The 21,161-nt window shown below is 44.2% G+C and overlaps 1 protein-coding gene across 1 annotated transcript in view; it reads left to right on the forward strand.

Annotated features, from left to right (window-relative positions):
• Positions 1-19,881, forward strand: part of EFCC1 (EF-hand and coiled-coil domain containing 1) — a 56,172-nt gene extending 36,291 nt beyond the window's left edge. The window contains exons 3-8 of the mRNA XM_051793364.1: positions 119-231; positions 3,545-3,677; positions 4,425-4,596; positions 10,845-11,003; positions 13,209-13,278; positions 14,779-19,881. Of these exons, the coding sequence (XP_051649324.1) occupies positions 119-231; positions 3,545-3,677; positions 4,425-4,596; positions 10,845-11,003; positions 13,209-13,278; positions 14,779-14,912 (781 nt within the window). The 3' untranslated portion in view covers positions 14,913-19,881. The remainder of the gene's footprint in view (positions 1-118; positions 232-3,544; positions 3,678-4,424; positions 4,597-10,844; positions 11,004-13,208; positions 13,279-14,778) is intronic.
• The last annotated feature ends 1,280 nt before the right edge of the window (positions 19,882-21,161 follow it).

The following is a 21,161-nucleotide window of genomic DNA, read 5'->3' on the forward strand; positions in this document are numbered from 1 at the left end:
GAACTAAAAGTTGTGAGTACTCTTTAGTTCTTAGTATCAGAAGAACAGCTGAAATCCTTTGGTTGTTTGGTTTTCCAGATTTCCTCCCAGTCCACCTTGCTCTGCCCTGTTTTTGCAGGTCGGGGGTGGAGAGGAGCCTCCCGGAGCAGCAGGAGGGTGCAGGGACCCGCTGTCCCGTGGGGCGGCAGAGCCGCGGATCCCCCGCCGGAGGAGCCGGGACTGCTGAGCACGGTACACCCCCAGCACACACCACTGCCCCTCCTCAGCCACTGCGAAAAACAGCAGCAGGAAAACTAATATATTAAACCCCCAAACCACAAACCGGTCCTAGTGAATCTTGAAATCTTAGACCTAGATAAAAGGTTGTATCCCAGATTTCTATTTCTCACTCCCACATAATTATATATTTAATAAAAGGCTGAACTTATTACTTAGAGCTATGATTTAAAACTGCTTTTTTTCCATATGAGTCATCTCACCCAAACTTTTTTTCCTGGCTTAAAAGTACAAAGTTTTCATTTCTTTGTAAATAAAAACTCACAACCTCAGTTAAAATAATTTCCAAGGAAACTATTTGCAGTTAATATTCTGTACAGCCACACTCCTTGGAAACATCCTGGCTGCTCCAGTAACTCTGGAAAGGCCCAACCTGTTTAGCACTAACTACTGGCATAACATTGCCCAGTTTGGCTTCCCTTCAGTTATTTATTTATGTTTTTGGACACATCAAGTTCAAGGACCACAAAAGTATTTACCCAGCAATAACTCTAAGTTACAAGGCATCTTTCCTGCAGACTGGAGCTGTTTGTAGTGATAAAAAATCGGACTTTAGGTGTGGATTGAATAGAGCTGGCAAGCAGCTGCTTGGGAACATGAAAAATAGTGATGTAAATACAATTAAAGTTGCAGCACGTTCTTCATCTGGTTAGACGTAGAAAGTAAACCTGCTTCCACAAGTATTCTTATCAAATCACGCACTTTGCCAACTCAAAGACAGTTTCCACGTTAAACTAAGCTACCCATATTTCACGTGCAAAGAGCTTTCTAGCAAAAACTTTTCATACGAATAAATTGTGGGGTTATAGATTTAAAAACAGAGAAAACTGTTCCATCAAATAAAAAAGGGCTAGTTAGGCCGAAAAGAAAACTAACTCAGGGAGCTGAACAAAGAAAAAAAATTGTGTGAACATCCAGAATTAGACCTAGGTATACTAGATAAATAAAATAATTAATTAATCTAGATGCAGAATGAATTCTATTTTTTGTATCTCTATACACACCCTTTAATAAACATAAATTTCTTAGAGCAGAAGAGCACTTGCATCAATGGAATTCAGATATTATGCATTAGGCAGTTTACAGATAAATGCCTAAATATCACAAAAAATAAAGTACTCTATGATTTTACTGGCAGAATATTTTTTTTAAATATCAGCTTAGTAAAAGAATTTTTGTAAAATCCTGGCTTTCTGTTAAAAGAGGTGCATGAGAAGTTTTCCATTTCCTCTCTGGGTTCCAGCCCTGCCATCTCATTCTCCAAGGGGGATGTCAAAGCTCCTCTCTTTTGTGCCCTCGTTCAGTGGGAGGGGAGGACGTTCCCTTGCGTGGGGGGAAGAAAACCAAAAACTATTACAAGGACCTTGGCTATTTTGGTCTGAAGCCCAGCTGAGATTCACATGCCTCTTCCTCCACATTCAAAAGCCTCATCTGAGTGTCTGCTGTGCCAGATGCTGCAGTTCATTTACTGGATTAGACCTTGTGGAGCTCCCGAGGAACCCGCAGCGGTGTGGGGTCGGTTCTCACAGCTGCCACACGGGCCGGGAGCTCTGATTGTTACCCCTTGGAACTCCCATGGCAGGAAAAGAAATAGGGATAAAAAAGGTTCCCTCCTAAGGTATCACAGGTTGCAAATAAAGTCTGCCTTTGTTTCGGCTGTGCCTCACAGAGAGCAAGTGCTGCTGATCCCTGGGTTCGTGCAGTGTAAGGATTGCCAGGAACACACAGACGTTCATCCTCTAATTAAAGAGCAACACTGCAGGAACCAAGCTTTGTTCCTGCTCAGGCAATAAATTATTGAACACCATAACGTATAAATTAGGCACTTTGAATGCCACTGGAATGAAAATTGCATTAACTTATGCTGAGTGTAAACCAGAACTAAAAAATAAGGGAAAAATCAGGCCATTTTTTTCATTGTTGCTGTGAACGGAGCTGTGCAGGATCTTGGGATCCTGCACAGGTGGAGCTGCACTGCCCTCCCAAGGGTTCCCTACCCATGCAGACACACAGCAGTCCCTCTCATGATATTCCAGCTGGAGCTGCAGGTGCTGTGTCCTTGGAGTGAGGCAGAACATCCTTCACCAGAGACTCTGCTGGGGCCCCCATCCCCTGGAGCCCTCCCTGCCTCTGCTGAACAAGCTCCATGTGCACAACACTTGTAATGCTACCCAAGGTCAAATGTGTTTCAATATTTGAAGAAATAACAGCATTTGACTTGATCACTCCGTTAGAATTCATTAAAACTCTCTAATTAACTTGACAGTGATTAAGGTAAATAATTATAAAATTCAAAATCATGTTGACATTGGTTTAACCTGATGTCAGCTCAAAATACATGTTCAGAATAAAGATGTGACCAGTGCTTTTCATGTGCTAAATGTACCAAAAAATACCCAGTAAATTACAGGTATCATAATAATCCCCTAATCCTCATAATAATCCCAGTAAATGTCATCTTCCAACAAAAAGGAGTTAAATGCAATGGTTTTTATAAGATACAACTAAAAAGGCACTGACATATTACTATAATAGTACAGGTATCTCTAAATACAGTGTAGACAGTCCATTTACAATATTTTTGGCATGTGAGGAGACATTAGTTTTGGGTAAAAAGGTATAACTAAATGTGAGATAGCTATGGGTCTAATATTACATTTATATAATAAAACTCCTGTCCCTAGAAAACACAATGAGTAAATGAATTAGAGAACATTGATGTCCAATTTCTGCTCTCTGAATATGTGTTCAGCTGGTACAGTGACTGTGCAAGAACAGTCTTACCTAGCATGATCCTTTCTCTTTCCTCTCCAAAAGTCTATATTCGGTTATATGCTTGAGCAGTAATTTACCCCCAACACCACACTAACCCTTCACATTTATCCTTAAATTAGACTTACATAGAGAAAGAAGAGAGTTGAAGTGAAATAGCTACAAATTAACTGCAAAAGGACACTGAAGTGTTCAAGACTTAAAATAAGGATCTTTGCTGCAGCTGCCCTGCCACTCCTTTAAAGCCCCTTTCCATGGATGCTGGAGGGCCCTGCCTGGGATTTCAGTGGGGTTTTTAAACTCCCCTCTCTCTGGCTCAGTCTCAGGTTTAAGCAGTTACAGCACGTTGGGGTGGTTGGTGTGTTGCTGAGGCGTTGTTGTGTCCCACAGAGGATGAGGGGTTGTTGTGTCCCACAGAGGATGAGGGTTGTTGTGTCCCACAGAGGATGAGGGTTGTTGTGTCCCACAGAGGATGAGGGGTTGTTGTGTCCCACAGAGGATCAGCTGTTCCGCTCCGTGGAGGGCCAGGCTGCCTCTGATGAGGAGGAGGAGAAGTGGGCAGGGGACCAGGCCCCCCAGCTGGGCCACGAGAAGGAACCACTGGCCAAGCTCCCTTGCTGCAGCAGTGGGTAAGTGTAATTCATTAATTGGTGCTATTTGAACCCCTTGCAAAGACAATGTTGTGACCTGAAGGTCCCGTGGCTTCAGGCAGAAGCAGCACTGCTATGTGGCAAAGTGAAGCAGAGCCTTTTGCCCCTCATTTGTTGTTCATGGGGAACAACAATCCTGGATACTCCTACTGAGCCCTCCCCAGTGTCAGCTGGACACTCATTTGGGATCTGTTCTGCCAAAAGTTCTGCAGGAAAACTGGCTTTTACAGACATGGAGCTTCACTGAGAGGTTTAACAGAATCCCAGAATATGCTGAGTTGGAAGGGACCCACAAGGATCATCCAGTCCAACCCTGACCCTGCACAGGCCCATCCCCAAGAGTCACTCCCTGTGCCCCAGAGGATCAGCCAAACCCTCCTGGAGCTCTGGCAGCCTTGGGGCTGTGCCCACTGCCCTGGGGAGCCTGGGCAGTGCCCAACCAGCCTCTGGGGGAAGAACCTTTTGCTGAGATCCAACCTGAGCCTGCCCTGACACAGCTCCAGCCATTCCCTGGCTGCTGTCCCTGGTCCCCCCAGAGCAGAGCTCAGTCCCTGCCCCTCCTCTGCCCCTGCCCAGGCAGTTGGAACTGCACTGAGGTCTCCCCTCAGTCTCCTCTGCTCCAGCTGAACACACCAAGTGCCCTCAGTGTCCTCCCACGGCTTCAAATCAAGGCCCTTCCCCATCTTCATTGGTGTCACTAACCTTCTATTTTTAATGCACATGTAGGTGTGATGAAAAGACCTGGAAAAAGCTGATGTCTTACTTGGAGAGCAGCAGCACTGCTGGCTGTGAGACTGACACAGCCCCTGCAGAGCCCCCCAAGAGGCTCCCACAGCTCCCGGGGCAGCTGGAGCTCAGGGGCCATGGAGGGGAAAAACTGGAACCAGACATGGAAGAGGTAATGCCTGTGAAAGTTATTTATGTCTCTTTAAGTAGCTGAATTTTTGTATATCTATATTTATTATGGTCATTCTGTTCTCTCTTGCTGGTGTTTCTCACTTTGCCACTGGTTCATCAGCTCAAACCTCTCACACTTCCCTCTCGCACTGCATTTGTGGTTTGGTTCCTACCTGAAGCTGCCTTTGGAGGATGAGATGTGCCCCAGGCACAGTCAGACACAGGCTCTGCAAACCCTGTCCGTGATGTACCTGCTTTGTGTGTTCCCTGAGGGCTGGGACTGCTCCCCTGCAGACAGAAGAGCTGCACCCCAGCACAGAAGGAAGCTTTGTGTTACTCTAAGGAATATTGCAGGGGTAAATTGTCACTGACTACTGAAAATTGGGTAGGACACAAGCAGGATTTTATTCTGGTTTTAATTTTTTCCCCTGATAAATAAACTCATTTAGTCAAGGGAGAAAATTATATGAAATACTGATAAAACACAAAGCATGGTGACACGTAAAGAAGTCCCTACAGGCAGTGTCCAGGGATTCCTCAGCTGTGCATGGAATTCCTCACATCCTAAGGCCTCCAGCTTCCCTGGGAGCACAGCAACTCTGCAATACATCCCTCCAGCTGACTGAGACTCGGGGTCTCAGTGTTTTGGAATCATTTGGAGTAAATCAGCCAGTTTACTGTGGCTGTTTCTTGGGCCTAGAGCAATATATTTATAAGTATAAATAAAATTAGTTCTCAGGTTTAGCAGCATGTCCAGCTTTCCTTCGGCAGAGCTTATAACCATGTAGTCAAAAGTCTCAGTGCCATATCCCAGCAGTCCAATGTGATCTTACTCTTTAAATACTGCAAACTTCAGCCACTGATGGACACAGATTTCACACCAGCAACCTTTCTGTGAAACAAAACCAGTGCAGATGCATTGCTTTGATCTGCTTTCTCCTAAGGTTCAGTTAGTGCTTGTTCAGTATTTTATGCTCCATCTTTAAACAAAGCATAAGGATTTCAGTAGTTCTGAAAGGATTCTATGAATCAGTAAAATATTTAAAGTAAGGGTAAAATATTCGACTTCTTTACGTGTCACCATGCTTTGTGTTTTATCAGTATTTCATATAATTTTCTCCCTTGACTAAATGAGTTTATTTGTGAGGGGAAAAAACTAAAACCAGAATAAAATCCTGCTTGTGTCCTACCCAATTTTCAGTAGTCAGTGACAATTTACCCCTGCAATATTCCTTAGAGTAACACAAAGCTTCCTTCTGTGCTTCTTAACACCAGCCCATAGAAAAACCTTCCTGTAGGTGGTGCCATTTTTAATCCCTTTTTCCAGAGTTAGTCATCTTCTTCTGCAGTACCACACTGCCCTCTTTTTCATCTCTGCTGATGGATATTAGTTCTGTGCACCTTGTTTGGAAAAGCACCATTATTGGTACTTTGGTACAAAATTCCAGAAGGAAAATGGAATCTACTGCTCTTGGTTTAAAGACAAGCAGGGAGGCACCAACTCATTGCAACAGGAATTAAATATCAGCAGGATTAATCACTTTGAGCCTGTTAGGAATTTTTTCTTAAGCCCTTCTACTTTTATTTAGTCAGTATTTATACTTGTGTACAGTTATAGGGGAGGGGTTTGATACTACAAAACAGACACACAAATGATAAATAATTCCTTTCAAAAAGGTGACTGTTCCTGTAATCAACAGAAAGCAAATTGGAAGACTGATAAATGCTCTGTATCGAGTACCTTGCAAATAAATATCTTGACTTAATAAATAGACCACCAACACTTTTCTCTGAACCTGACAAACCTTATACATTGTTCTGTATACTTCTGTTTGTACCTGCTCAGGGCTCAGAATTAGACAAATAACAACAAGGCTAACAAGTAATAAGCTCAGCAGGCAAGTGAAGGGCAGCACTCTCAAATGCTGATTAGTAATTGCTTCAATCTAAGGCTTGTAAAACCAGAGGATGAAAGAGCTCTGAAATTTGTCTTGTCTAGAAAGTTCTACTTCCCAACAACCCAACACTTAAAAATAGCTTCTGCTGAAGACAGGGTGTTGACCTGGGGATAATGGATGGAGAAAACATGAGTGAGTTCTGAAAATAAAGTGATATGCTGCCCAGGGTAGTGTTGCAGAGAAATGCCAATTATTTTCTATAAATGCTTGCACATAAACTGCCAGCTTAATTAAAAAGACAATTAGTTTATGACCTGCCATACAGGGTCAAGTGAAAAGTTCATCCCAACATCATGCACCTGCAATTGCTCAGAGAAAAGCAAAGAGAAGCAGTGCAGAGGATGCTCCCAAGAGTGGTCTGGGGACAGACACATGCTGAGCTGGGTGTTGGATAGAGCACCATGTTTAATGGCCAGGGTTGGAGCTCTTTACCATGGATTTACCCTCCCTTGCCTTAAAGCTGGCTATGCTTTTGGTATCTCAGGGCAAGGTTTTGAGGATTTGGTTTTTTTGGCTTTAAATCTGCTGTCTGAGCATCCACCATCACCTTGGTTTTGTACTTGGGAACCAGCAAATAGTCTTTCCCTCATGGTTTTGCAGACTCCTCCTACCAGAACTACTCCCTCAGTTATCACCATTCCTAGTCTGCCTTGGCAGGGAAACCTTTACCTACTTCTGTTATTCTATTTGATTCTCCCATGTACTTTCCAAGCTCTATTACTCTTTTTTGAGTGAGAACAGAAGTTGTGTTTAGTATTCCAATGCACTGGCTGCTGAGCTGTGTTCAGGAGGTTGCAGCCCCTCTGGATCTCCTTCCCAACATCACTGCATTCCTATAACATGGTGTGCCTTTTCTACCTGCCTCACTTTGCAGCATTGACACTGAATTTCATCTGATCTTTTATTGCCCAGAGCTATTCCATATTCATGAACTCCTTCTCTAATTCTTTACAGGCAGCTTTGGTTTTGATTGCCCCCCAGAAAATTGTATTGACAGCAAACTTAACCACTTTGACATTCACCTTTTTAATTTATGAATATGCTGAACAGCTCAGGTCTTAGCCAGCTCCTTGTGAGACCCTGAGAATTATCATGGAACCCTCAGTCCTGGTCTCTGTGCTCTGCCCATCGTTTAACCAGCCCTAAGTCTAGCAGGATCTGTGCTACTGCCCTGTGACAATTAATACTTTATTTTTTTTTTCTCAGTATTTGGTGATGAATCTTATCCAAAGCTTTTTGCAGGTTTGAAACACACCCTATCAACTGAGTTAACATTATTCATATATATTCATAAACCCTTCCAAAGAAATCTAATAGATTCTTCACTATGTTCTTCTGTGGATTCACCAAGTGCCTCCTCCATTCCTATTAATTTGCCTGACAGATTTACTGATTTGAGGGGATTTGCTGTTCCTCAGACCATCTCTGCACCCTCCCAAGAACTGGTGCTCCATTTGCCACTCTCCAGTCCTCTGAGGGGGACAGGATTTAGAAGATAAATTGCACAGCACAGTTCAGCACTTCATTCTGTCCTTCTGCCACTCTTTTCTGCCCATTTTGAAAATGTTTCTCAGGTTCATTGCTTGTAAAAATGGCTCTGATTGAGAGCCTCCTCAACTTCTGTGCAAAGCACAATAGAAAGATTTTATCTTACATTCCTATGGGGATTTTTGCATGCTAACTATTAATCTTCCTAAACGTATTTGTACACACTACTCCAGAGCTCAGATTTGCCCTGTGGCATTCCCCCCTTTTAGAAGAGGGTTGGATACCAGCAGCTGACTTCTCCTCAAAGCTGGGGTTTGGCAAAACAATATTTGCATTTCACAAACAAGGCTCAGATCCCAAACCAGGCTTTGCTGAGGGACGTGGACAGAGCTAAGAACAAACCTATTCCTCTGAGCCCTGTGGCTTAACTACTGACCATCCTGATCCCCTCAGGATCCAGGTTTTAAAAGCAGGTTTTGCTTAATTATTTTCATTATCTTAATACAAGTGTTGAGGTGACATCAGGTGCTAGATGTAACCTCGCTGGGGAGAACATGTTGGGAGAATGTTTTAATAGTGCACTGAGCTACTTCCTCCAAGCATTTAAAGACCAACATTGCATACCCATGTGTGTCAATGAAACACAGGCATCAGGAAATCAGCAGCCTTATAGATGGCCAGGTGGCTGCCAAGGTGTAATTGCTGGGAAAAGCAGTTTATGAACTACAGCACAGGAAGCACAGGTACAACGGGTCTGTAGGAGCAGTGAAAATGAAGAGGAAGAAGAGGCAGCAGCAACAAGAACAAATGCTGTCCTTTTTCCCTCTCTGCTATTTGATATGACGCTGCCTTGCCTGCACAGGGGACCATAACAGCTTCCTGTGGCTGTAGAATCACAGAATAGAACCAGAGAATCATTTAGGTTGGAAAACCCCTGTAAAACCATCGAGTCCAACCATCCCCCAGCACTGCCAAGGCCACCAGTAACCCGTGTCCCCAGGTGCCACATCCACACACCTTTTAAATCCCTGCAGGGGTGGGGACTCCAGCACTGCCCTGGACAGCTGTGCCAGGGCTGGACAGCCCTTTCCTTGAAGAAATTTTCCCAATATCCAATCTAAACCTCCCCTGGTGCAACTTGAGGCCATTTCCATGTTACCTGGGAGAAGAGACTGACCCCCTCCTACTAAAACCTCCAAAAGGTACCTGTCAAGAGCAGTAAGGTCTCCCCTGAGCCTCCTTTGCTCCAGCCCAGGTCCCTGGGCTGCTCCTCCTGAGGTTTGTGCTCCAGCCCCTTCCCAGGTGGTGTTTATGGAGCACAGACAATCTGCACTGTGACAAGGGAAAGCACACATTTAATTCACTCCTCTGAAGGGGGTGCTCAGACAGGGCTGCTGAAACCACCCCTTGGCAGATGGGCCAGAGGAAGGGATCCAAACCTCTGGATCGCTCCAAGGAGCTCCAGTGCTCCCAGGGCAATGAGAGGGCAGGGGAGCTAATGGAACAGGCTGATCTCCATCTGATGGGGGAATAAGTGCCAATTAACACACACCATCAGCACTGTCAGAGACTAAAATGACCTTCTAGAAGGCTTACTGTGGATGAGGGATTATTTTCTTTTTCACTCGGATGACACTTGTGTTTTAGGGAACTGAAGTTCCTTCTCATCTATTAAAATTCATTAGGATACAACGTACACACACACAAACCTACTCTCTCCTTATTTCTAAACCTACAAGGAAGATAAAAGATGACATCAAAAAGGGATTATCAAAGCCAGCACACTTGGCATTTACCCTACATGATTTTTTTCCTCAGTGTAAAATTAATAAATATATGTAGATTGTGTTTGCAACAAGAAACTACAAAAAAAGGTGTGATTTTAGAATCAGGCACAATAATGATTGGTAGGTTTACTTTTATTAACAAACCTGAAATCTCTCAGTGCTCTCAATGATTTAAAATTAATAATTTAAGTGCTATATTTTTCAAGTAATGCTTTTCAGGCTCTTTTTAGCAATTTGGCCATGTGTCTGCAACAGGCCTGGGTCTGTGACCGACAAAAGTATTTACTGTTGCAAGTGGTGTGGCAGCTTTGTAGTTCAAAATATGTCACTTAGGTTTTACACTGAAAGAAAAAGCAAACCTGAACGTTTTTTCACAGAGAGGTCTGAGATAACTGACAGGTCAGTTCAGCTTTGGAAGGTCCAGGTCTGAGGAGACTCCTCTTGCCCAGAATTTCTGAAGTGTCCAAGTCTTGTCAAATTTGGACTTCTCTGTGCTCAGCTGCAAATCACCACTGGGCCAAGCACGAGTTGCCAGTGTTTAGCAGAGCCAAAATCTTTTTTTTTCCTTAAGACACTTTTTTTCTTCTTTTACCAAAATACTTTAAAGACATTTGCTAATTAATTACCTTCTTGTTTCACTGAATGTGATTGCCATGTGGGATTTGCAAGACAAAGATACGATAACCTTGGTGAGGGCACACAAGTTGGTTGTGCTTTATGGAGGACAAGAGGAATGAAAACGATTAGGAAGCTGAAATACCAGTGGTAGTATTTAAAACTCCTGAATGATCTGCCTATACCCAGTGTTGAGTGAACTGCCACTGTGCACAAGAGCAAAGTATCCATTTCCCAGCAACTGCTGATTTCTGGGGGCTGTTAAAGAAATGTCCTTCCTTTCAAGACACTCTTCTGGAGTGAACTGGCACTTACCACACAGAGGGGTAAACTCAGCTTTGCAGTTCTTGGGCAAGAAAGGAAAAGCTCCAGTGCTTTCAATTGCCTGTGTCCTTGTCCAGGTGACAGGGCCACTGCTGGGGGAGCTGCAGCAGAAGGTGGAGGAGGCCGAGCTGCTGAAGATGGAGCTGCAGATGCTGGAGACGGAGAGAGTGAGGCTGTCACTGGTGGAAGAAAAGCTCATGGATGTTTTACAGCTTCTTCAACAGCTCCGAGACTTGGTATGACAAGAAAGCAGTTCTGAGACTTAAAACTGGGGTTTATAGTGTCCTTAGAACTGCTTTTTATAATGTCCTTCCCAAACTAAAAAGCATGTTCATCCCTTCTATTAAGAGCAAAATCCTTTACACCAGGACATGTTCTTACATGTGTTTGCCCTGGAAAGTGCCTGGTGATTGCAGAAAGCTAGGGCTGACTTTCTAAGAGAAGCCCCAATATCTCCTTGAAGCTGAATCTCAAGGCTTGTTACCCTCTATGCAAATATTTAGAGGAAATGAGGAAAACAAAAAAGTGAGGAATCAAATTCTAACAGATTTATTTTTCCTTCTAGAACAGGGCCTTTGTTTAACTGCATCCTAATGTAAGACTGAGTCAGTATTAAAGGGATAAAACCCCCTTTTATATATCAGTAGGGTATTTTTTGAACAAAGTTTCTTATCCAATTAATAATCCAAACATGAACTTACCAAAACTGATGCAATAACACCTCAGAAGTACATGGCCACTACAGCAGTTCAGCCCTTTAGAAGAGAAGTTTAAATCTCCTGCATGAGACTGATAATGGCTAAGGCTCACCCAAAGAGAGGAAAATTGGATAATCTGCAGGACACTGAGTATGTTGGGAGCTGCACTGTACTGCCACAAACTGATTCCTTGGATAATCAATTTTGAGCAGAGCTCTGCCCAGTCTGTGTGAGGTGAGAATGGTTCCTCAGACCATCACTTTACTTTGAGGTACATTAATATTCCACTGATGAATCCAAGGACCAAGTGCAATCCCTCATCATTTTGTCACTTCTTTAGCACTTGACATGGAAATTCTACTTTCATACTGCAAGTCTGACACATGTGTCACTAAGGATCCAGTGAAGGATTAAACTAGTGAAGACTATGACTGGCAACAAGCGTAATAACCTTTTGTGTCAGGCCTTCAACTTGTCATTCACTGGTCAGTTGTAATATTACAAATCATCTCTGCTCAGGGGACAGCCCATCACACAATGTGCCCTATCTCAATGATAGCAGCACCCACTGCTAACCCCTGCTGGCAAGGTGCTGTGTGCTGCCAGCTCCCACAGCACCCCCCAGGATGGTGCTGGCAGCCACCATGGTCACTCACAGCATCCCCAGGGGAGTTAACAAGAATCCCCTGCCCCTGATGGGATGTACTTCAGACAAAAGAAAGCTTATCCATCAGAACCTGTGGGTTTAGGTGTCACTTCCCCACCACATTCACCTTCATGTTTTGAATATCCCAAGCCCCTCCCTCGCAGCAGGAGGTGCCACAAGCACTCACTGTCCCGAGGGACACACAGCCCTGGTGGGACTGTTGAAGCTGCCCCTGTGCTGCAGAGCCCACGGATGAGCCCAGCCCCACACAGAGTGCCCTGCAGTGTGCCCAGCTCCCCGGGCAGCCGAGCAGATGGCACAGCACGGGTGGCAGTGAGCAGGGCCAGCACTGCCTGTGCTGCAGGGCATGCAGCAGCTTTCTCCCAGAACTGCTCCCATCCATCTCCACTGCCTGGAGTTTGAACAGGAACGCCCTGTCCCTGCAGATCCAGGCTCTAATGAAGCTGGGTGCCAGCCCATCTCCCAGAAAGCACACAGCAGTGTCTCCCACAGCACCTGAGGAGAGTCTTTCCCAGGCACATGATGTAATGTCCCAACAGATTTCTTGTGTAAAACTACCACTGGAAAAGACCATCCAAATCCTAAGTAGTCTTTACAGTGCTCTCACTTTGGCTAATGTTTATTGAATCCCAGGGTGGCACTGCCCCTGACATACACAGCCTGGCTCCCAAGGGTCCGAGCAGCCCCTTTCTGCAATGACACCACTGGGTCCATCTGTTCTCATCCCACCCCAGGCATGGCAGAGACTCAACAAGCCCTGCTTACATTTCTTGTCTTCTAGATTTCTTTAGACACAGCTCTGGAAAATTCTGTATTTTCCACTGAACAGTTGTTATTTCTCTTTTTGTACAGCCATATGAATGAACTGCAGCCCTCCACAAACTGCTATTATTTGAGCAGTGTCTAAGATAAAAATGCTTGAAAATAAAGTAAATATCAAGTCTTGTGTTACTCAGGACTCAGTTTCATTTTGATTCACTTTTCCAATGCAAATGCCCTGCACAGAGGTTTTGTTGCATACATGTAAACTGGTGTAGGACATATTTGTGCCATAACATTGTTTTGGTTTTTCACAGAACATCTCCAAGAGAGCCCTGGGGAAAATGTTGCTGAGCACTTTGGAATCCTGCCATGCCCCTCAACCTGGTAAGCAAATAAATCATGTGTGAGGACCAAAAGGGTCCTTTTGGGAAAAATACCAGATAATACACTGATGAAGAAGAAAAAGATATTTCAAATACTGGGCTACAGGCTGGGGAGAATGAAGCACTATGCAAGGAGAGTACCTGTAGAAAGTGATACTTTCTAGTCTGTGACACATTAAAAACATCCAGGGCACTTTTTTAGACAAATTTTAGGCAGAATTTTGCCTTAGGAGAGCAACTCAGTACCCCACTAATGTTTGTAGAGCTTCACTGATATGAGCAAGTGGAAAACATAACCAAGTAAGTAAGGCAGCTATTTATGGAGTTTGCTGTCCCACTGTGTTGAATTCCTCTGCTGCCACACAAACCAGATACACAAATCAGAACAGTTCTGTACAGAAACCAGATCAAACCTGCACTCCTCTAACAATAACCTTTTGTGTTCCTCTTATGAAGATTAAACTTGCAGACTCTGTCCCTTGACAGAGCTCTGTTGTGCCAGAGCTGCCTTTGCACGAGCCACACAGGGATCACAGCCCCGAGGTGGAGGTTTGATTACTTTGTTCCTGTTAGCAGAACATTTGTACTTACCTTCAAGAAATTAACATCCTGTACCAAGAACATGGCTTGGAGGTGCTTTTAATAGGCAGGCAGGAGTCGAAGACAAGATTATAAAAGACCAGATAAGGCCTGGGGGGTTAGATTTGGAGAATTTTATTTACAGGGATTAGCAAACCCTCTTGGGTTTTGCAGTTTCAAAGCCATGTTGTTACTCCTGCCCAGAAATCCAGGGCACAGGTTGTGCTGTTCCAGCACAGAGAAAGCAAAGAAAAGAAGGCAAAGGCAGAGCTTTGTGGACTCCAGGACACCAACACAGAGGGGAACTGAGCTATAGGTCTGATGCTCTCCTGGTGAGAACAGAAGAGGAGACTGTTTGTATCCACAGCACACAATGTCCAGAAGATCCTGCTCCTTACCCTGCACAGGAACATGGACTCCAAGTGATGCTGCTGAAACAAAGCTCCCCCCTCTGGAACAGCAGCACAGCTCAGCTCCTAAACCTCCGAGCGTGGCTCTCTGCCCACTCTGCACCACCACTGCCACGAACAGCTCACCCTCTCTGCTTGCCTTGTCTGGCTCTGCACTTGACAGGAGTTAAGCAGCTCTCCTAAGTCTTTGTAATCAAACATCTTCCTTTGACCATCCAAATGGACGGTTGGAATGGCAGCTCTCAATTGTAACATGAAATAGTCTTTGTTCACACCATATAGGAGACCTCAGTGGGCAGAGTATGAAGCAAGAGAACTAGTAGAGAAAAGAGTCAAGCACAGTTTTGCTCTCATTTTTTAATGGACAGGAATTCATTATTTGGTAGCAAAATTTAGACATTTTATGACAATTACTTGAAATGTCACCTGTGAAGAAAAGAGCTTGTTACAATTGTGAAACTCAACTTTCTGTCTTTGTTCAAATGGTAATGTTTGCAATTTTCTCTTGAAAGGCAAAGCTCACCTATTTGAAGTCCTGGATACCCTTCAGCAGGAGCTGGCAGCCTGTGAACTCCTGCACCAGGAGCCTGTGGAGCAGGGGCAGAGCCCCCAGTCCCTGTCCAACGCCCTGGTGATCTCGTGCTGAGCCGCAGCACCAGCGACACTGCCCAGCCCAGCACCCCCTGGGCACCACACAGAGGGGGGACATTGGCCAGCTCAGCCTCCCCACACTGCCCAAGGGCACCTGAGGGATCCAGCCCTGCCGTCCAAGCTGTGGTGCCCTGGGAAGGGCAGCACTTCCCCTGGGAGAGCAGCAGTTCCTCGGCTGATCCCCAGCCCTGTCTTGGTGAGGGTTCAGTGCCCATCTCCATGGAACCTCCCCATCCCTGGAGGTGGCTCTGGGACTGTCCTGATTCACCAAATAAAACTGTTCCAGACACACTCACCTGACCACTGAGATTTCCAGCCCTGTGAGCTGGGCACAGTTTTTAGCTTCTGTGACAGCCTGTGTTATCCCTGGCAAGGAAACAGCTTCCTGGATGTACCAGTGACAGTGACTGTGTTACAAACACACACAGCAGTGGGGGCCAGTAGCACAAGTTTTAAGGGCTTTGTATTTCTGATTCAATTATTCACATTATTTAACTCTGAAGTCAGATTTGTTATTGCTCTGCTGAATTTTGTATTTGCAATTGCAGAGATGCCTTAGAAATCTGCAACAGTCTCTCCTGACAATAGTCAGACTTTACATAAAAAGTCAAATTTAACTGCTTGAAAAACATCCAAAGCAATCTTGTTCCCAGGCTCTCAGGGAAAGGAAGGGTTGGAAAATTCCCTGTGCAACAGCTGTTGTTGTCGTGTTGGCAAAGACATGTGCGGGGCACAACTTGGTTCTCAAGTGTAATTTCTCTCAGTGCAACTGAACTGACACAAAGCCAGACCCCACATGCAGGAAAATTAGTGTCAAAAGCTGGGCCTAATCACAGTGCCACACAACGTTTTAACCAGCAATAAAATAATTCCTGGGGACAAAAGTACAAAAATAGGTTGATTTCAAGATGCTTTTGCTGTTTCATTCAGCTGTCAAACACGGAAGTTAAAGCAGCAGAGTTCCTAAATGATCCCACTGAATTTATGTCATTAAAGGATACACTGTAGCTCATTTAGGAATGTGGAATGATTTGCCTGAGAGAACGCCAGCCAGGAAATAAGACCATTCAACTGCGCCTGTATGATTTTCTCCCATGAAAATGGTTTTATACAGGAATAAGGTCCACAATGCAGTCTGGGGAATAAGAAGATTTCTATTCTTTCCCTTCAGAATACACTGTGTAGCTCACACACAACTCCATTAAAAATTGTGATACATCAGAGCCCTGTTGGCAACCAAAATTTGCATTATTTTCATTTTACAGGAGAAAAAAAGATGTTTTGCAAACAATGAAACAAACTCTATTCACTGGGGTTTTACCTGGTTGAGTGTTTGTGGTTTGGGTTTTTTGTAGTTTAACAGAGGAAGAATTTAAGAATAGACGTATATTGTTAATGTACATTTTTCATAAAGACAAATTAGAGAGGACATACATACATAGAGCAATATTCACCCTGTAAGAAACTGTCTACTAATACTAAATATATTACTAACATAATACCAGAGCATCATATACTATTACTTAGTATATACTAAAGAATATGCTCATATTATACACTACAAAGCCCACCCCTGAATGTGCAGCAGATAACAACTGAGATGAGCAGAAGTTAACTCCCTGCTTGGGTTCATTTTCTAAAAAACCAGAAGTGTCAGCTTATGTTTTGTGCAGGTCTCAGGCTTTCCCAGGAATATTATATGAGTCCAAAGAGGGAAAATGCCAGGAGATCATGAAATCAGCAGGATCTGTGTGCACAGATGAGACACCTCAGGAGCAGGATTATAGTGGCTGTGGATACTCCTGTGCTGCAGGACCCTTCTACCCTGGAATTTGCAGTATTTCCTGGATCCACTCTTCACACGTGCATTTGTGTGATATACACTTATGCACACCTTGAGATTGCTGTGCTCACTTACACTTTTAGCACGCTTTTTAGCATCATTTCACCACTGAGTTCCCACTTCACTCTCTAAAGCATTTCTACAAACCCAGCCAATTAATAAAGTAATGCCCTGATGCCAAACTGGGGGGGCAGCAAGATGGGCTGAGTTAGTGCTGCCCAGCTTATCCAAGCACCCAAACTGGAACTGGAAACCAGAACATGTCACTGCAAACCTGAGCTGGTGTTGAGGGAGGGGCAGTTGAGATAAAAGGAAGCTTTTGTGAATAAATAAACAGCATTTCACTGATGCAAGAAGCAGCAAAATCCTATCTTGCTAAGTTAGCTTCAAATCCTGTAACACTATTATTTCTTTAAGAAATGCCTGTGTCAGAATAATTTGTGATACATCAGCATAAACCGATTAACTTTTCAGTGATAAAAGCTGATTATTTTAACTCCAAAAAGTAATTCATATGGACCAAATCAGACTTGCACTTCTTCAGGACAGATCAAAAAACAGCCCTCAGCCAAATTCTTGCTGTAAGTCAGAGGCAATGCAAAGCACTTGAAAGACCTTACAATTGATTTTTTTCTTATATCTCTTACCTTCATGTTTTGCCCTGAGCCTGTCAGTAGTGTTACTGAGGCTGCTAAATATTTCATACAACTCTCTATAAATATGTGATTTGAAATCAGTGGGACTGAGAAATTTCCAGCCCTACCTCAAAAGCAGGTGGGCTTCCACAGGGTGATGTACTGTGTGTACAGGGAACATCTACCCAGTTCGAACAGATTTGCTAAAAAAAAAAATCCCTGTATGGCAAAACCTGAAAAGATAAAGCACAATCGCAAGCCTTCCTTTTAAAAATTACAAGCACAAATTCAGTGCTTGAAATCTCTGCAAACACTTTGGTTTATTGTGTGTTTACCAAATGGTAACAAACGGCCACTTTCTTGCATCTTGGCTTCTCAGTAAGGAAAAAAACCATCCCAAGGAGAGTGCACGTGCTGTAAACCTGCTTTCTAGCTGCAGCTTGGAAGGGTAAATCAGGGTTTGCCTCTGGAAGGGTCCTGTACTGCTTTTGCAGTTAAAAAGCCAAGGGGCATCTATAAAAGGGCAAAAGCAACCTAATTATGTTGGCTTTGAGCCTCTCCAGCTAAACTCTGGCGTGATACCACAACTGAGATTTTATCCCTCCCCATCATGCTCATTCCTCATTTCAGTAGATTTTTTCCTCAAGAAAAATTCCAACTTACAGAAAGGACAGTTTGTTTCATCCCAGTTGTGTCGCTGGAGATTCTGTAATGGAATTTACCCCAGCAAAAAGTCATTCCTCATCACCTCTTCTATATGTCCTCTCCTGCAGAGCAATAAATCCCTCAGGCTGCCCAGTTTTTAAAGGCTGGTGTCCAGTCCTCCCCTAGATGAGCTGCCTGGGGTATTTTCAGCACCTTCACTCCTCCAGGTCTCAGGGGATGTGACTGCTCACAGGTCCCCTAAACCTGGCAGTCTATTCTCACAGAATTTACATTTCCTTATCCTTAACAGTTCAGCTCTAGGTCCCCACAAATTGGGGTCAAACTTGCTTTCCTACCAATCACCATCTTCATTTATTAGTTTTCTATCAAAACTGCAAACTGGCCATAAAAGGAAGCTGGGACATTTCCTCCACTGTCTCCACTATGTTTCCACAAAAGCTCTCTGATGTGACTTCACTCTCCATCTCCCTCCCCTCCCAGTGCCCTCCTCACTTCCCCTTTGACTGTTTCCCACTGGGATAACCTCAGGCTCTGCACACCTTTTACATTTTTCAAGAGGAGTTTCCTCCTCCCATTATTTTTTACCTTATATGAGCTATTAACTATTATTACATTGAAGCCCACCTGTTCTATAAAGTTATTCAATAATTACCCCATATATTTCCTTTGGGGCTCTCTCTGGAGTGTTTGGCACTGACCACTCAGCACAGATTAAATGGAAATAAATGAGACAGTCACTGAATAACTTCATATGTCAGGAGTCCCACTGCAGTGATGGAAGGCAGTTTGGGTTAAGAAGAAGGGAACACTTTTAAACAGTGCTCCATAAAACAGAATTGCTTGCTATGAGCGAGTGACAATAAACTTTCCCAGTTTGTGTGTGACACTTTGCATTACCAGCCTAAGGGTCTCTCTCAGATTTATAATTTCATGGAGTTTAAGGAATTGAATCCTTTAGTATTTGCATTATCTTATTTTCTAAAGAATTTTATGTATGATTCCACAAACTATAAAACCAATAGAGTGTGTGTGACAGTTTGAGCCACATTAAAAATCTAAAATCCAACTTCCAAGCTTCCCCCACCCCTTCTCAACAATTTATCCTAACGCCGGAGAGAAACTTTCAGGCCAGAGGCTTCTGTAGGGGAAGGGGGAAGTATATACACTTATTTACACAAATAAATACTATACAAACTAAAGGCAACTATATATATATATATATATTACATTACTATCAGTCAGTCCTTTCAAGCCCCTCCTTTAACTTTAGTCCAGGAGCAGCCTTTAAGGCTGACATGTAACACAGTCTGCCGTGGGAGTGTTCTGGGCTCCTGAACACTCCCTCCTCACCAACTTCCAGCAGTTGTTTGTTGGAGTCTCTCCTCCTCATGAAGTCCGAGAAGACAGCTGTGAGTCCTTGCTCCTCTGCTGCTGGTGATCTCTCCCTCTCGGGGTCTCCCCTCGGTCCATAGGCTGCTGCAGTGCAGCTGATCAAGTGTCCACATCCTGGAATCTTCATTCCTCTAAGTCAGTTCTCGGCTGCCCCCGCTCAGCCTCGGCAGCAGCTCCTGAGCTCTGGGCTCGTCTCCAATTTCGCCTGGGATTCTTCTCCCAAGCCCCGAGCTGATTTTATCAGCCCGTCCACTTGGCTCTGCTCAAGTGCTGAGCCTCAAAATCCACCCCCCACCAGCCTAAATGCAGTGGGGGGAAAAGCCCCCCAGCCTTGGCCACAGGCACTCGGTTCAGTTCTGCACTGTCCCAAGCATCCCGCAGCTGCAGGGGGGGAAAGAAGGCCTGGCCTGCTCCCTCTTACCTCAGGGGCTGTGAATCTCTTCCTTCACAGCACACACCCCAAATGCTGACTCTAGTTCCCCAGAGGGGAAGAGAGGGAGCCCAGCCACCCCCCGGCCTTGTCCACCTGCCCGCAGCAGACACCAACAGCACAGCAACCAAGAGTGCCCTGCCAACCATTTCCGGGGCTGTGATATGTGATTTTGAGCAAAGTGAACGACATGGACAGTGATTGACTCTCCAGGGAACACTGCCCTGGCACCCAATCACCTCTGAGCCCCTCGAACTCTCAAGGGGGGCCAATTTCAAACTATGACAGTGTGTTTCTTAGTCTGAAATTCAATTTAAAACATCCTTATTTCCTTAATTACACTTTACTTTCAAGATACCAGGATTTGCAGAGTTCCTGTTTGGATTCTATTTTACTTTTCTGTCTCTTCTTTTTGCCTCAGGATACCAGAACAGCTCAACTGTATTTTGTCCCCTCCACTTTTTCAAATTACCATTTCTCCTTGAGGCTGAAAGCATCAGACACCACAGCTGGACTGAGGAGCTCAGATTCTTTGAAGAACTCAGCTTAGCAAGGCCAAATCTCCTTGTTCTATGCAGCTCACTCACTTCTTCACTGAGAAACAAACTTCCCTAAGTGAGACTCACTTCTTAAATGGCATTTTTTCCTAAATTGCTTGTATTTTTCTAAACTGTAGCTATTTCAGACCCTGTCTGAAGAACTGCCTGCTCCTAGACTTAATCCCCCATCTATTTCCAGACCGTATTAACAGTAGAACAAAAGAAGAGAATGAAAAGCCTCAGAGGAAATTCTAGAATTCCTGTCTGGCATTTCAGACCCAGTCACCAGCCAGACAGCAAATTCATGACCAGTTTTCCTCCTGCCAGTACAACCATATTGTTGTCTGATGGAACTCGCAAAAGGGGAGCAAAGTAGGCAAAGGTCTGGTTAAATTTCCATGTCTGCCAAAACCTGGAGCACAGAATACAGACAGCTGCTTGAGTTAAATAATAGCCTAGGAAATAAAAAAGAGTGAACTCAGCATGAAAAGAAGACTCTGGGGAGACCTTGGAGCCCCTTCCAGTACCTAAAGGTCAGGGTTAGGATTAGAGTTAGGATTAGGGTTAGGGTTAGGGTTAGGGTTAAGGTTAGGGTTAGGATTAGAGTTAGGGTTAAGGTTAGGGTTAGGGTTAGGATTAGGGTTAGGATTAGGATTAGGGTTAGAATTAGGATTAGGGTTAGAGTTAGGATTAGGGTTAGGGTTAGGGTTAAGGTTAGGGTTAGGGTTAGGGTTAGTGT

Source organism: Manacus candei, unplaced genomic scaffold, assembly GCF_025592945.1.
Source record: "Manacus candei isolate 608988 ecotype Guabito, Panama unplaced genomic scaffold, ASM2559294v1 h1tg000036l, whole genome shotgun sequence".
In the NCBI taxonomy this organism is placed as follows: domain Eukaryota; kingdom Metazoa; phylum Chordata; class Aves; order Passeriformes; family Pipridae; genus Manacus; species Manacus candei.